Source organism: Heloderma suspectum, chromosome 1 (genome assembly GCF_057233095.1).
Source record: "Heloderma suspectum isolate Gila_16-S chromosome 1, 16-S_ref, whole genome shotgun sequence".
In the NCBI taxonomy this organism is placed as follows: domain Eukaryota; kingdom Metazoa; phylum Chordata; class Lepidosauria; order Squamata; family Helodermatidae; genus Heloderma; species Heloderma suspectum.
In genome coordinates this window covers 32,667,099-32,683,893 of record NC_139458.1, presented here as the reverse complement: position 1 = coordinate 32,683,893, position 16,795 = coordinate 32,667,099, and the positions used below count along the sequence as shown (strand labels likewise).

The 16,795-nt window shown below is 44.0% G+C and overlaps 2 protein-coding genes and 1 pseudogene across 3 annotated transcripts in view; 1 reads left to right on the top strand and 2 right to left on the bottom strand.

Moving 5' to 3' along the window:
• The window catches only part of LOC146357074 (alpha-1-antitrypsin-like), a 62,111-nt gene that overhangs the window by 7,764 nt on the left and 37,552 nt on the right, over window positions 1-16,795 (top strand). The window lies entirely within an intron of this gene.
• LOC146357075 (corticosteroid-binding globulin-like) lies at window positions 5,553-16,156 on the bottom strand. Its single transcript, XM_084843998.1, has 4 exons — window positions 15,640-16,156; window positions 7,038-7,308; window positions 6,876-6,904; window positions 5,553-5,569 (listed from the first exon to the last, which is right to left on the bottom strand). Exons 1-4 carry the CDS (start codon window positions 16,154-16,156, stop codon window positions 5,553-5,555), a joined length of 834 nt encoding a protein of 277 aa, XP_084700124.1.
• LOC146357076 (alpha-1-antitrypsin pseudogene) lies at window positions 7,541-11,656 on the bottom strand (annotated as a pseudogene). Its single transcript, XR_014787031.1, has 2 exons — window positions 10,222-11,656; window positions 7,541-7,558 (listed from the first exon to the last, which is right to left on the bottom strand). The product of XR_014787031.1 is annotated as an alpha-1-antitrypsin pseudogene (transcript).

The following is a 16,795-nucleotide window of genomic DNA, read 5'->3' as shown; positions in this document are numbered from 1 at the left end:
ATGGCGTTTTCTCAGCACCCCCTCTATAATCTTCAGCACAGGTAGAACTTGGCCCAGTGTGGCATAGTCTGCACTCAGTAGCGTTGTGCATTCATCGAATATGTTTAAAATGTCCACCAGGTCTTGCATCCAGAGCCACTGATGTGGTGTGACAAAAAATTTGGAGTGGTGTTGTTTCTCAGTAATGTAGTCGTTTATAGCTGATCTCTGCTCACAGAGTCTCTGAAGCATATGCAATGTGCTGTTCCAGCGTGCGCACACATCCAAAATGAATTTGTGTTCTGGAAGGCCACGGCTACGTTGGATGGCGCCGATTGCCTACATTGCTGAGCAGGACTACCTGAAGTGGGTGCAAATGGATCGGGCCACCTTAAGTAGCTTGCCTATTTTAGGAGATGCGTTGCTCAATCCGAACACACCACAAGGTTCAAACAGTGCACAACGCACTGAACGTGGTTTAGCCATGCGATGCGGGCTGCTTTTAGGTAGTTGGAGGCATTGTCTGTTGCTACACAGCCCACTGTTAGATTTAAGGGGGCCAACCAGGACTGAACGACACCACTGATGCTACTGCTGATGTTTTCTGCTGTGTGTGTCCCTGAGAGCATTGTGAGGGCCAATGTCGCTGTTCTACAACTACGAGTCAGTTGGCTGCTCGCACTGATGGATACCCATTGCGCGGTGACACACAGATAAGACTTTGTTTGGTTACTTGTCCATGTGTCACTCATTAAATGTACACTTCCCCCAACCGCACATTTAAAATCCTGTTGGAGTACCCTTCTGATTTCAGAAACCAGGGCTGGAATAGCTATGCCACTAATGTAGTGACAAGAGGGGACATCCCACCGAGGGCACAATCTCTTCATGAAGCGCACAAAGGCATCATCTTCCACCAGGGAGAAGGGAAGTATATGTTTTGCAATGAGCACTGTCAGGGATGGACAAAAGTCACTTACCTGATCCCAAAGCTTGCTTCGCAGTGGGGGGGAGGCGCTCCGTCCCTCCCCCCGAAATTCTGGGCGGGGGGAGAGGCACCCTGCCCCTCCCCGCCGAAATTCTACCTGGGGGGGAGGCGCCCCATCCCTCCCCGCTGAAATTCTGGCCAGGGGGAGCGCCCCATCTCTCCGGCTGTGAAACCCCTTCTCCTGCTGGGACGCAAATGGCGGTGGCAATAGCCGTTTGCGTCCCTGGCCTGCAGTCAGCTGTGATAGGCTACGTAAATGTTTACGTATCCTATCACTAGGGGTGAATGAAAGTCACTTACCTTTTCTAGCAGCTTTTTCGCGGTGGGGGGGAGCGCTTCGCTGCTCCCCCCGCGAAGTTCAGGGGGGGGAGGCTTCCCGCCTCGCCCGGCCGAAATTCAGGCCGGGGGGGGAGGCTTCCCGCCTCGCCCGGCCGAAATTCAGGCCGGGGAGGAGGCTTCCCGCCTCGCCCGGCCGCGAACACGAAAGTAAAAAAAAAAAAAAAAAGTCCCCTGATAGGCTACGTGACGATTCACGTAGCCTATCACGGCTGACTTTGCAAATCTTGCCGTGATAGGCTACGTGAATCGTCACGTAGCCTATCAGGGGACATTTTTTTTTTTTCATTGCAATGGCGGGGGCGGCAGCTGGTCGAAAGACCGGCTGCCGCTCCCGCCCCGCTCGAACACCGGACGAACCGCCAGCCGGACCCGCCGCCGGGAGGGACATTCAGGGAAGGTAAGTCCCGTCCCGGGGGGGGGCGGGGGGCAGGGGGGGCGGAGGATTTCTCCCCGAAACTTGTTCGGGGGGCCGAACACATTGGCGCTCGGCCCCCCGAAGTTTCGGGGAGAAATTCTCCACCATCCCTACCTATCACAGCAGACTTTGGGGGGAAAAAAAGCGCGTACGCAAATAGCGGCGGCTATGGCTGCCGCCATTTGCTGTCCTTATTTTGGGCCATCTTAGTCTACGTAAATATTTACATAGACTAAGATGGCCCAAAATAAAGAACGCAAATGGCAGCGGCCGTAGCCGCCGCCATTTGCATACGCCTTTTTTTTTTTTACTCAGACGTTTTAGGCTATGATGCTTTGCCCTTATTTTTGCTGTAGTCTACGTAAATCTTTACGTAGACTAGACGTGCCAAACTAAGGAACGCTAATGGCAGTGCCCATGGGCCGCCGCCATTTGCGTACGCGCTTTTTTTTTTTCTCAAAGTCACCCGTGATAGGCTACGTGACGATTTACGTAGCCTATCACGGGGCTTTCCCCCCCCTTTTTCTTTTGAAGTTCGCGGCCGGGGAGACGGGGCGCTTCTCCCCGGCCTGAATTTTGGCCGGGCGAGGTGGGAAGCCTCCCCCCCTGGCCTGAATTTCGGGGGGAGAAGCGAAGCGCCTCCCCCCCACCGCAAAGCAAGCTGCGAGACCAGGTAAGTGACTTTCGTACATCCCTAGGGCATCTCCACAGTATTTGCAATGCTAGCCCTGGGTGCTAAATCTGAAATGCAAAGCCAGATTTACAAAGGACTTGGTTTCAACCTGTGAGGAGATTGAGATACATGAAGGATTTCACCATCTCCTCCACAATCGTCCGTATATCAAACCAAAGGAAACCATATGGACTGAACCAGAGGTGACTATCGGGAATGCCTTGTTAGAAGAATCATCAGAAGTACTACCTAGGTTTTCAGAGAGAAACACTATATGAAGCTGAAGGCTTGTATTGCAACTTCAACAATTCCACAGTGGCTCAGAAGCAGATGAATGATTATCTGCAAGACAAAACTGATGGGAAAATAGCCCACGTAGCTGAGGGCCTCGATCAAAGGACTGTACTTGTTCTTGTGAACTATATCACCTTCAAAGGTATGTTGAAGAATAATACATATCTAAGGCAGTCGAAAATATTTTGGCAACTAGGAGTAACAAAAGCATTGTCTCGACACAACATAAATTACCCAGCAGGCTACTGTAGCAAATGTATAAGTCATAAAGGGGAGGACAGCGGTGACGTGAAATGTCCAAGCTCATGGCTGGATTTTGGAGAGAAATGTGGCAGAATTTAAGGGGCTCCTTTCATGGAATTCTGGCTCTTTCATTTTTTTTTTAAGTCATAATCTTCCAATTGTAACAAAACCTTCAAGAGAAAACTTGGTTGTTTATTCATTTAGAAATACTGGGAAAGCCAGCATGGACCTCAATGAGCAGGTGAGCATTGCAACCCCTCAAATTCTTCTCTAGCTCAGATTAAAATCCACACAATCCGACTCTCCCGCCACCCGAATGACAGCTTTGTTCATAAGAACATAGGAAGCTGCCTTATGCAGAGTCAGACCATTGGACCATCCAGCCCGGTATTGTTTACACTGAATAGCAGCGGCTCTCCAGTGCTTCATGTTTTAACCTGCCCTATCTGGAGATGCCAGGGATCGAACCTGGGACCTTCTCTGTGTGTTTTTTAAAATAAAATTTGCTGGATTATATAACCTTGCTTGGCAACAGGAGCAACATGTAATTTTGCCATTGCTCTAGGATAGTTAATCAGAAGGTTTAATATCTATCTATCTATCTATCTATCTATCTATCTATCTATATTTCTCTCTCTCTCTCTCTCTCTTTATTTATTAAATTTCTTAAGCACCCGTCTGGCCTGTCACCCGGCCACTCTGGGCGATGTACAATAACCACAGAGAAGGCCCTCTCCCTCGTCCTCACCAGCCTAGCTGTCCTGGCTGATGGGACAGAGAGAAGGCCATCCGACGCTGACCTTGTTGAGAGGCCTGTCTGGTGTTGCTGGAGGCGCTCCTTGAGATAGGCTGGGTTGGAACCGTATAGGGTTTTAAAGGTCAAAACCAACACCTTAAATTTGGCCCGGAAAACAACTGGTAGCCAGTGCAACTCCTTCAGCACCGGAGTGATGTGATCATGCCAGCAGCTGCCTTCAATCAGGCGAGCCACTATGTTCTGCACCAGCTGCAGCTTCTGAACCATCTTCAAGGGTAACCCCACGTAGAGCGCATTACAGTAGTCTAGACGAGAGGAGACCAATGGACTGGGAGCAGTTACATCTTCAGCTACGAAGCTTTCCATCTGCTTTGGACAAAATATCCATCTACAAATTCAACTTGTGTCATATAATATGTTGATAAATGTTACCCCCCCCCCACACACACATATGCACACACATATATGTATTGAAGCATACAGAAGATGATACTTAAAATAGCAAACACAACTTAGTATTATTTTAATTATTTTCTACATCGCAAAGCAATGAATATAGACCACCTTTACTCCATAATCAAGATTTGTTTGAGTAGACTGGGCCCACACCTTCCAGCCTGATGCACTCAAGATGTTTTGGATTTGAACTTCTATCAGCTCCAGCCAGGATGACCAACGTTCAGAAATCTTGGGAGTTATAGTCCAGACATTTGGGGGGGAAAAAAAGCCTGGCTTAACCTCTTCTTGGTACTGGACACACATACAGAGAGATAGAGAGTAGGGATGGTGCAGGTGGTCGACTGGGTCCAGAAGTCCAATGGGCTTCCCTCTGTCTGTGCCCCCAAGCCATGCCTGCTGAGCCCATGCTTCACTGCCCCCTGCACTCTGAGCTGCCCGCACCCACCCAGGACCTGTCCGCGACTCCCCAAGTGCCATTTTTTTTAAAAAATGGTGAGTGTGAAATATGCCCACATCCAGTCTTATGCAAAATGCGGCTGTGAATCGCCTTTATGTGCAAGATTACAGGTGTAAACGGGCCATTTTTGCCTGTAATCTTGCTTATATGGGCCATTCACGGCTCCATTTTGTGTAAGACTGGATGTAGCATATTTCACGGTCGCCATTTTTTGTTGTTGTTTGCAAAATGCACTTGCGGTGCTCATGGACAGGTCCTGGGTGAGTGCGGGCGTGCTTGGTGAGCAGGGGAAGGGTCAAGCGTGGGTCTGTGTGTGTGAGTGGGGGCAGGGCCACAGTGGGGCAGGCACCCATCCATTCCTAATAGAGACAAAGAAATGGGGAGAGAGGGCACTTCCACAAATCCAAATCCATACATGAGAAGAGTCACGAGCCACTCAATGCACCTCCCACTTTCAATGTGCTGCCCCACTTTCTCTGACTTCCAGCCTTCCTTTGGGAACAGGCTACAAATAGGAGAGCTAACTAGGCACAATATGACCTGGCCTTTCTTATATGATTAACATAAATGAGACATTTAGGGTGCAATCCTGCCCAGATACGCGGCCACCTCTGAACTTGGAGGCGACCCCCTATCCAGAGCAGGGCAGGAGAAGCACGGAGGGGATCGTTCCCTCTGAGCTCCTCCTGCCCTGCAGTTTTGGCTGTCTAGCCGTGGGAGGGCTGCGTGGCAGAGGCTGTTGCTGTATGACACATTGGATGCGTCATACAGACATTTGCGCTCTCCCCGCCCCGGAACGCCCCCAGACACACCCCTTTTCGGCCGCTCCACGCTCCTCTTGTGAGCACGAAAGACAGGGCTGTTCCACGCGGCTTCAGAGGCCACGCAGAAGCGGGCGGAGGTCGGTTCCTGGAGAAGCTTTCCCAAGCCTTCACATTGTGGACTCCGTTATTCAGCCACACATGCTAACAGGAAGCACACAAACGGGACATGAAAGGAACCGCATCTTCCCACTCATGTTCCCAAGCATATTGCCCCTGATACTGGAGGAAATATATAGCAATGAAATACAGAATGGGATTTTCACCAGAGGAGGAAGGCCAGAATCCCTGAAATTTCATTGATTTGTAAAGAGCATAAATCTGACAAAACTTCGGGGCCAGTTTATAGCTCTCACAGTGTGGAATATCTATGCCAAATTTCCCATGGTTGAGACAAACAGGCTTGAGTTATATTTAAGGCTGCACATCAGTCTGCCCTTAGTTAAGGCCTGTGAGTGAAATAAGGGTTCTGTGATTTAAATGGATGTCAGGGGGTGGATCTTCTAACCTTAATGAATCAAAAAGGTTTCACCAATCTTCCTGAAATTTGCATGTGCCAGAGAGAAGGGTCTATTTTACATAACCTTAAAAGTTCAGGAAGATTGGTTCAAGGTTGTGGGAGAAAGGGCAGTTAACAGAAAAAAGAAAACCACAACCACAACCACACACCCAAATATGTTTTTGAAACACATGTTGGCTACCATTTGTACTCACAATTTGTGAAAAACCTATAGGCTACTTATTTGAAGAGTGATATTTTCCTATTCCCTTTGTATTGCAGTTGCTGGAATGGAATTTCTTCTTTTACATTCAATTTACTTATTTTAAAAACAATTTTTATTTGTATATTGAGAGTCTACGGGAGTGTCATAACGTGGAGCCTTGGAATGTTGAGGGAGGGTGGTGGTACGGTGGTGGTACGGGAATAGTTGCCATGTGGAGGAAAGCAAAAGCAGCAGCAGAAGCAGCTGATTGGTGAGTTTCTGGGAGCTCTGTGTTAAGTGTTAAGTGACGAAAACACGGCTCCCCCCTCCCTGCCACTCCTTTGCACACATGCCAGGGCGGGAGGGAGGTGCTCCCTTGATTCAAACCACGTGTCTGCCGTGTAAAGAGCCCATCATAATCCCCCAAAGAAACCAAAAGCAGAAAGCCACGGTAAGTACCTGGGTTTTTTGCTTAATGTAGAGACATCCTGAAACTAGGCTAAAGACTATATCATATGTAGCCCTTACGGCTGAAGGTTGCCAAGCCCTGACTTTGCAGAAACCTCTGATAACAGAAAGTGAGAAGGCAGAGTTGTTCACTGGTTAACCTTCCCTTGTGCAGCCCCCTGCATCACCTTGGATGCTGTTCTGCAAGATCCACAAACCCTCTGGAGTGGATTTTAGGGGGCACAGGAGGCTTCAGCTGGAGCAGGAATGGCTGAAAATGGCCTCCCTCCTTCCATTACCTGAGGCCTCTGCTGGATCAAAAGCCCATCTGCAAACAACCCAATGTCTTTTTAAACACATTCAGTTTATTTTTTAAGAACAAATGCTGTCATCTTATCCTGTACTTTAATAACAACAAAAACAACACAGCAATATTTAAACCCAGCACAAAGAAAGCATACTTATGTGTAAATGATGTTTTCCACTTCGCCAGAGTTTCTTTATTCAGAGCACCCACCACATGCTCCGTTTTCCCTTTGTCTGGCAGAATGAACACTGCAACAGCATCTCCTTTATATGGAACTTCCACCACCCAGCAAGACAGACCTTCATCACGAAGATAGTTGTAACGCTCTTTTTGGAACATCATCTGGACTTTCACAGTTGTGTTTGCATCTACAAAAAAATCTTCTTCCTTAACTGAGCGAGTGTCGAAGGGCGTTTTCCAGTAGGCTTTGGAGAAAAAAGAACAGGTAACAGAGGAGAGTGAATGTTAATTCCCAAATAGGCAGTTTTTTATTTTGTTTATTCCGATCAGTAGAACATATGCAAATGGTCTAGGGAAAACACAGTCTCTCTCTCTCTCTCTCTCTCTCTCTCTCTTGCTCTCTCTCTCTCTCTCTCACACACACACACACACACAGAAAGAGAGAGAGAGATCCAAATAAACGGACTGTGAAATCACTTAGGTATCCGAAGAACACTGGATGGCAAAAACACGAGCAGGTGAAGCAGGAAATTACTGGCTGAACACTGAGTAGGGTGGTGCAATTCCAGGCCTGCTGGGATTATCTGTTTTCCCATGGCCCTCCCTAATCTAGCTGTCAACCTAAAACTTCCAGTATGGTTTATTTCTGCGCTGTAACCAACCACAAAAAACTGCAAAATCGCTGCGTGTGTGTTTTTTTTAATGGAACATCAGGGTTCCGTATTACCAATTTTATTCTGCCATATTCTGTGCAAAGAAGGCAAAGGAGAAGGGGACGGCAGAGGATGAGATGGCTAGATAGCATCACCGATGCAATGAATATGAACTTGACCACGCTCGGGGAGAGAGCGGAGGACAGGAAGGCCAGGCGTCCTATGGTCCATGGGATCACAAAGAGTCGGACATGACTTAACGACAACAACAACAACATTCTGTGCAAAATCCTAAAGATCATCTTTACCACTTTCTGTTTTGCTACAATTGCCTGCTTAGTTATTTTCTTTGATTAGAGATCATTCCTTAGTTTGGAAGCTATAGGCGACTTTCAAACAATATAGAAGTTGACTGAGATTTTCTTACTGCATTAGCTATTTATTAAATATTATTCTTCAGCTTACCTTTGAAGAAGATATGGTTGACTTCCGGTTGGAGCCAATGTCACCCTTGCAGCATTCTGCAGAGCCTCTGCGGGACGCTATGTCAAACAGCTTTTTAAAAGGTTGAAAAACCTTTTTATCTCTCCCATGGAATGAAAGGGGAGTCTGGAGCATCTCTGGATGAAGTTTTGGAAGAACAGCTCTCTCGGCATAGTAGCAGGGGGGCTGTACTCCAGGGCTAGTCTGCCCGAGCTTAATTATCGCTCAAAGTTGTTTGAACCTCCTAATTAATTAGGAGTAATTAGGGCTGATGTGCTCCACTGTAGTTTATGGATTAAGAAACACCAACAACATTTGAGGAATGGATTAAGAGATATCAATAATATTTGAGGACCTGCAAGATTTGTTTAAAGGGAAGGATGACTACACCAAGGCGAAAAAAATCTCTGCCTACCCCACCTTCCTCCCTTGGCAAAGGCTCTGAGAAGCGAAAATACAGAGGAGTTACTTGCTCTGATAAAAACTTTGTTCTTCCAATTTGCGGAACAGGCTAAGAGGCTGCATACCATCCAAAATTCCATCACCGCCCGGCAAGGGGCTGTGGACTTAATTAACACTCCTTGGCAAAAAATGGAGGTGAAGGTTAACGAGCTGCTAGATCGAATTGTAATGAATGCAACTGCATCACAAGCTTTTTTCAACAATTTTTCTGTCAGAATTTCTCAACTGGATGTTTTTGCGCACAGGGCAAATGTACATATCATTGGGATTAAATATTTACCTACTGATGTAAATGTGTCTACGTTTGTAGATAAGTTTCTGCATGAGATACTCCCTGTGCCATTGATTATTCATTTGATATTGAGCAGGCACTCCGTGTGTCAAATGCCAAAGGGACTGGCTATACGATTATTGTCCAATTTGCAAAAATCTCCACAAAAAATTATATCCTGCATTTGGCAAGAGAAACTGGAAACCTTTTTTGGAAACAAGATAAAGTTATGCTATTTCCGGATTACACCAAAGAAGTTGCTGATAAAAGAAGGCAATTTAACAAAGTGAAAAATATGGCAAAACAATTGAACTTACGATATCACTTAAAATATCCTGCTATATTTTGCTTTTTTTCTGAAGGCCAGATGAAGAAATTCCTAAATCATGAAATGGCGGAGATGTGGCTAAATGGAAAATCACGTGAAATGCCTGTTCCAGCACCATGAACTGGAATCTACACACATGTTTTGCTAACTGGCTATGTTTAGTCTGGAAGATTCAGGCTAGGACAGAGATTGTTTTTTTCTTTTTTCTTTTTTCTTTTCTTCTCTCCTCTTCTCTTTCTTTCTCTCTTTTCTTTAAATCCTTTCTCTTTATTATGGATATGTTATACTGTACTTAAATTTACTGTCTGAGGGTGTATAGAAATGTGCACACTCATTTATATATCTAGTATAAGATATATTAGTGATTGTTGTGAGGTTGATTTTAAGCTTTATTATTATATAATATTATAAAATTTATTAGTGATTTGTTATTATTATTATTTATCCTTTTAAATCTCCTTCCTTTTTATTATTATTACTATCATTACTGGTGAAAGATTTTTGGCGGGTGAAATTGTTAAGCTTTACTATTATATGTTAGCTGAAGGGCAACATATGGTTACTGGAAATGAATTGTAGGCCTGCTTCCTTGCTATAAGACTGATGATATGATATTGAAATGTAAGGTTGGTTACTTATGCTGTATTGAATTGTAATATTGCCAATATTATAGGTATAATTTTTAAGTAGAATGGGATTTGAAGTTTCTGTGTAATGGAGTTTAAATTTAATTCTTTTAAATAACTTTAAATGTATTTTTTTTTTCATTTTTTCCCCTTCCTTCTCCTTCTTCTGTTTTTTTTTAATTGCTGTGTCCTCCTAAGAATACTGTATTGTTGGGAAATTGTAGTTATTGATTAGGTTGTTGGTATTGTTTATTTCATTTATAAAGATAAAAAATAGAATAAAAAGTATTTTCAAAAAAGAAGAAGAAGAAGAAGAAGAAGAAGATATGATTGACAAGAAGCATTAGGAGGCTTGGATCAAGGTCTTGAACTGCATGAGCTTTTTTGCCATGTGTTTTGGTCTCCACATAATCATTTTTCTGCTTTTCAGATTCCGTAGGATTGTTAAAGTTGGAAGAAAAGCCTTCGACTTCATACCACATTTTGACATTCTCCAAGAATTTAGGCAACAATTTCAGTGATTCATTTATGAACAACGCATTCCCTACATTCACCTGTGCTTTGTTATCTGGATGGTTAAGCACTTGAATAAGCTGGCAGAATCCTTCATGCATCTCATTCTCCTCAATCTGTGACAGATTGAAACAAAGCCCTTTGAGAATCTGATTATGGGTTTCAGATTTGGCACCCAGGGTCAGCAGCGCCAATGCAGTGGAGATGCTTAGGGGAGAGAAGAAAACATTGTTGGCAGTGCCATCTGAAACTATTTGCCTGTACAATCTGAATGCAAAATTAGTATTGACAGGCTCTATCTTCTGAGAGGCTGTGATTTCATTCCCATGTTCAGGCGGATTTTCATCTCTGTGACCATCCTGATCATTTTCGTGGTGTCCTGGGACGTGGTGACAGTAGACTTGAACACTGACCACTAACAAAGAGAGGTAAACGATGGACTTCATTGGAAAATGTAATACGTTTGCTAGGGGAAAAAAACAACACCCGACAGAAGACATTAGACAGTTAATTCATTGTCAACCTCTCCTGCTCAACCACATTTACAGGACTGTATTTCATTCAGGATTGAAATCCACGAAAAATGATGCACTGCAACACCTTTTGTGGAACTTCTGAGCTTCCAGTTTGGTTTCAAAGTACTTTACTGGGAATGGAAGTCGTTTCCACTCAAATATGCATATATGCAGACCTTAGAGGGTTAAGCCATGCTTCACCTGTCTTGCACAGTCCCATTTTCAGGACTGGGCTTGGATCAAAAATGAACGTTTTCCACAAGTGTCACTAAAATATATCTGACTTGTCCACAAGTGGTGAATTGTGCCCTAGATCGACATAATTACACAACAGAAATAATTCCGTTTTTTAAAGTAGCATAAAAAGGCATTTTAGAAATTAGTTTAAGAATTGCAATGAAGGGTAGACCTTGCTTTCAAGGTTGCATTTTTAAGTATTGTAGTATTTCTAAAATGATCCCTTCTGAACGTGAAATACAAGTTTGGATATTTTTTTAAGTTTGCAAATGAACTATCATATATTCGACAATATTCGTAATTTCAGCCAACACTAAAGGAACGCTGTTTTCATAGCATTTTCAACAAGATAAAGAATTCCATATTCACTGTGAGGTTTGTATGAGTTGCTGAACTGTGCACAGGCAGCTGCCATGTTGTCTCCTTGGGCGGTAGTAGAACATATTTAGGAGTTACTGTGGCTGTGAGTGCATTGCAGCAGCATCAGTAAATAAACGGAATTCCGTCACTGATTTTAGTGGGATTTGAATTGCACCTTTCACGTCCAATGTTTAGCTACCCAGCCCTGCACACAACTGAACAAATATTTCAGATCCTTAAATACATACACCAGGTGTCCTTTCCTTTCCTTTCCTTTCCTTTCCTTTCCTTTCCTTTCCTTTCCTTTCCTTTCCTTTCCTTTCCTTTCCTTTCCTTTCCTTCTTTTTAAAAGTAAGTCTATGCTGGTGCCCTGTCTTTCTGCATAACAGAAAGGGAGCCTGCCAGTTGCCCTAGTCCTATGGGTCACAGAGCAAAGCTGTGCATCTGTTCTGCATTAGTTTGGAAATTCTAGTTAAGTTATAAAGTGCTGCACTGACTGGAAATGAGAGAAATCCACATATAATCACTGTATCTGACACACTGCACTGCAAATGACATTTTTGGCTCATGCAGAATAAAACAGTGTATCCATCCTGCCAAACTGATGAAGTCCAAGGTAGAGAAAAAGGTTATGCCACACTTACAAAATCTCCAAAAGAAACTTATGCCATTCAACTCTTCAGTGCTGGTCTTTGCTTGATCATTTGCCTATCAGACTTATATAGCACTCAGAACATATTATTAAACATTAAACAGTACAAATATTGATCACAGGGGCACACAGAGCAGAATATGATGCAATGGATTTATAACTTGTCTCTGGACTTTGCACAATGACATTCACGGTCAAGGTAAGGGATCAAACTGGCCCTTCTTTTGATGGTCCCAAGTTTCTGAGCAGGCAATTTTGAACCAGTGGGTCCAGTTTGAACCAGTGGGTCCAATCTGTACATTCATATTGTACAGGCAAATAGTTTCAGATGGCGCTGCCAACAATGTTTTCTTCTCTCCCCTACGCATCTCCACTGCATTGGCATTGCTGACTCTGGGTGCCAAATCTGAAACCCGTAATCAGATTCTCAAAGGACTTTGTTTCAATCTGTCACAGATTGAGGAGAATGAGATGCATGAAGGATTCCGCCAGCTTATTCAAGTGCTTAACCATCCAGATAACAAAGCACAGGTGAATGTAGGGAATGCGTTGTTCATAAATGAATCACTGAAATTGCTGCCTAAATTCTTGGAGAATGTCAAAATGTGGTATGAAGCCGAAGGCTTTTCTTCCAACTTTAACAATCCTATGGAATCTGAAAAGCAGAAAAATGATTATGTGGAGACCAAAACACATGGCAAAATAGCTCATGCAGTTCAAGACCTTGATCCAAGCCTTCTAATGCTTCTTGTCAACCATATCTTCTTCTTCTTCTTCTCCTTCTCCTTCTTCTTCTTCTTCTTCTTCGTCGAAAATACTTTTTATTCTATTTTTTATCTTTATAAATGAAATGAACAATACCAACAACCTAATCAATAATTACAATTTCCCAAAAATACAGTATTCTTAGGAGGACACAGCAATTAAAAAAACAGAAGAAGGAGAAGGAAGGGAAAAAAAATGAAAAAAAAACATTTGAAGTTATTTAAAAGAATTAAATTTAAACTCCATTACACAGAAACATGCGTGGCTGAACAATGGAGTTCACAATGCGAAGGCTTGGGAAAGCTTCTCCAGGAACCAACCTCCCCCCGCTTCCGTGTGGCCTCTGAGGCCACGTGGAACAGCCCCGTCGTTCGTGCTCACAAGAGGAGCGTGGAGCGGCCGAAAAGGGGTGTGTCTGGGGGCGTTCTGGGGCAGGGAGAGCGCAAATGTCTGTATGACGCATCCAATGTGTTGTACAGCAGCAGCCTCCACCACGCAGCCCTCCCGCGGCTAGACAGCCAAAACTGCAGGGCAGGAGGAGCGCAGAGGGAACAATCCCCTCCATGCTTCTCCTGCCCTGCTCTGGATAGGGGGTCGCCTCCAAGTTCAGAGGTGGCCGCGTATCTGGGCAGGATTGCATCCTAAATGTCTCATTTATGTTAATCATATAAGAAAGGTCAGGTCATATTGTGCCCAGTCAGGTCTCCTATTTGGGGCCTGTTCCCAAAGGAAGGCTGGAAGTCGGAGAAAGTGGGGCAGCACATTTTGTGGAAGGTGCATTGAGTGGCTTGTGACTCTTCTCATGTATGGATTTGGATTTGTGGAAGTGCCCTCTCTCCCCCTTTCTTTGTCTCTATTAGGAATGGATGGGTGCCTGCCCCCCTGCGGCCCTGCCCCCACTCACACACACGGACCCCCCACGCTTGACCCTTCCCCTGCTCACCAAGCACGCCCGCACTCACCCAGGACCTGTCCATGAGCACCGCAAGTGCCATTTTGGTCCTGGATGGGTGTGGGCAGCTCAGAGAGCAGGGGGGGGGGTCAAGCAGGGGCTCAGCAGGCATGGCTTGGGGGCACAGATGGCGGGATGTCCACTGGACCTGCACCATCCCTACTCTCTATCTCTCTGTATGTGTGTCCAGTACCAAGAAGAGATTAAGCCAGGCTTTCTCAACTTGGTCCCCTCCAAATGTCTGGACTATAACTCCCAAGATTCCTGAACATTGGTCATCCTGGCTGGAGCTGATAGAAGTTCAAATCCAAAACATCTTGAGTGCATCAGGCTGGAAGGTGTGGGCCCAGTCTACTCAAACAAATCTTGATTATGGAGTAAAGGTGGTCTATATTCAGTGCTTTGCGACGTAGAAAATAATTAAAATAATACTACGTTGTGTCTGCTGTTTTAAGTATCATCTTCTGTATGCTTCAATACATAAATGTGTGTGCATATGTGTGTGTGTGGGGGGGTAATATTTATCAGCATATTATATGACACAAGTTGAATTTGTAGATGGATATTTTGTCCAAAGCAGATGGAAAGCTTCGTAGCTGAAGATGTAACTACTCCCAGTCCATTGGTGTCCTCTCGTCTAGACTACTGTAATGCGCTCTACGTGGGGTTACCCTTGAAGACGGTTCGGAAGCTGCAGCTGGTGCAGAACGTAGCGGCTCGCCTGATTAAAGGCAGCTGCTGGCATGATCACATCACTCCGGTGCTGAAGGAGTTGCACTGGCTACCAGTTGTTTTCCGGGCCAAATTTAAGGTGTTGGTTTTGACCTTTAAAACCCTATACGGTTCCAACCCAGCCTATCTCAAGGAGCACCTTCAGCAACACCAGACAGGCCTCTCAACAAGGTCAGCGTTGGATGGCCTTCTCTCTGTCCGATCAGCCAGGAGAGCTAGGCTGGTGAGGACAAGGGAGAGGGCCTTCTCGGTGGTTATTGTACATCGCCCAGAGTGGCCGGGTGACTGGCCAAACGGGTGCTTAAGAAATTTAATAAATAAACAAACAAATAAATTGATATTAAACCTTCTGATTAACTATCCTAGAGCAATGGCAAAATTACATGTTGCTCCTGTTGCCAAGCAAGGTTATATAATCCAGCAAATTTTATTTTAAAAAACACACAGAGAAGGTCCCAGGTTCGATCCCTGGCATCTCCAGATAGGGCAGGTTAAAACATGAAGCACTGGAGAGCCGCTGCTATTCAGTGTAAACAATACCGGGCTGGATGGTCCAATGGTCTGACTCTGCATAAGGCAGCTTCCTATGTTCTTATGAACAAAGCTGTCATTCATGTGGGGGGGAGTAAGATTGCGTGGATTTTAATCTGAGCTAGAGAAGAATTTGAGGGGTTGCAATGCTCACCTGTTCTTTGAGGTCCACGCTGGCTTTTCCAATATTTCTAAATGAGTAAACAACCAAGTGTTTCTCTTGAAGGTTTTGTTATATTGGAAAATTATGACTTAAAAAAAAAATGAAAGAGCCAGAATTCCATGAAAGGAGCCCCTTAAATTCTGCCACATTTCTCTCCAAAATCCAGCCATGAGCTTGGACATTTCAGGTCACCACTGTCCTCCCCTTTATGACTTATATATTTGCTACAGTAGCCTGCCGGGTAATATATGTTGTATCGAGACAATGCCTTTGTTACTCCTAGTTGCCAAAATATTTTCGTCTGCCTTAAATATGTATTATTCTTCAACATACCTTTGAAGGTGATATAGTTCACAAGAACAAGTACAGTCCTTTGATCGAGGCCCTCAGCTACGTGGGCTATTTCTCCATCAGTTTTGTCTTGCACATAATCATTCATCTGTTTTTGAGCTGCTGTGGAATTGTTGAAGTTGCAGTACAAGCCTTCAGCTTCATATAATGTTTTGATATCCTCTGAAAACCTAGGTAGTACTTCTGATGATACTTCTAACAAGGCATTCCCGATAGTCACCTCTGGTTCAGTCCATATGGTTTCCTTTGGTTTGATATACGGACGATTGTGGAGGAGATGGTGAAATCCTTCATGTATCTCAATCTCCTCAATCTCTGACAGGTTGAAACCAAGTCCTTTGTAAATCTGGCTTTGTGTTTCAGATTTAGCACCCAGGGCTAGCATTGCAAATGCTGTGGAGATGCCCACTGGAGAAAAGAAAACATTTTTGTCACCTGCATCTGAAGTTATGTGTGGGAGTGATGGATTGTGCCTTAGATCTATAGAATTCTGCACCATAATTAATTCACCTTTCTTTACATGGTGTAATAGGGAGTTTTGGAATCTAGTTTCAGTATATTTTATACTGCATTGAAATTTTGATATATAATTGTTTATAAAACTGTGTTTTTCAATATTATAATTACTTTTAAGTAGTCACTGAATCTTAATATATGTGTTTGGATTTATTCTATTTTCAGTTTCCCAACGTCCTACCATATATTCTGAAAAAGTCGTAATGAACGTGGCCCAAATTTTCATTTAAAAAAATAATGATCAAATCATTTTCAGCATTGGAAAATTATTTAATATTAATTTGAGACTAGGGATGTGGGAATCAGCAAAACTCAAGACTGTCATCCTTCTCTAAACTGCACCTCAAAAGTCAGTTCTGACTTGTGTCCAAATTGTGAGATTTGCTTTGTTTTGTTTTGTTTTTTTCATTTTTGAAATACGTGCATTTTTCTCCCATTGAGTAAAGTGTTTGTATGCGTTTTTCAAAAGTACGGGTTTTTTTCTTTAGCAAATCACATTTCAAACTCAGAAATGTACGGACTTCAACTGCAGATTGCGTTCAGGGCCATGTTTGGTTCCTGAAGATCCGAACTGGGTAAAGTCTGGTCAAAAACAAACTGAAACTTTGATATAGAAATGTAA

Bases quoted from the DNA above. Each gene is read 5' to 3' on its own strand.
- LOC146357075 (XM_084843998.1), bottom strand. From the start codon at position 16,156: ATGGTGCAGAATTCTATAGATCTAAGGCACAATCCATCACTCCCACAC. The intron at 7,309-15,639 runs GTATGTTGAAGA...TTTTCTCCAAAG, and splicing joins GAACTATATCACCTTCAAAG to CCTACTGGAAAACGCCCTTC. The intron at 6,905-7,037 runs GTATGCTTTCTT...GGTTGTTTGCAG, and splicing joins AAAACATCATTTACACATAA to ATGGGCTTTTGATCCAGCAG.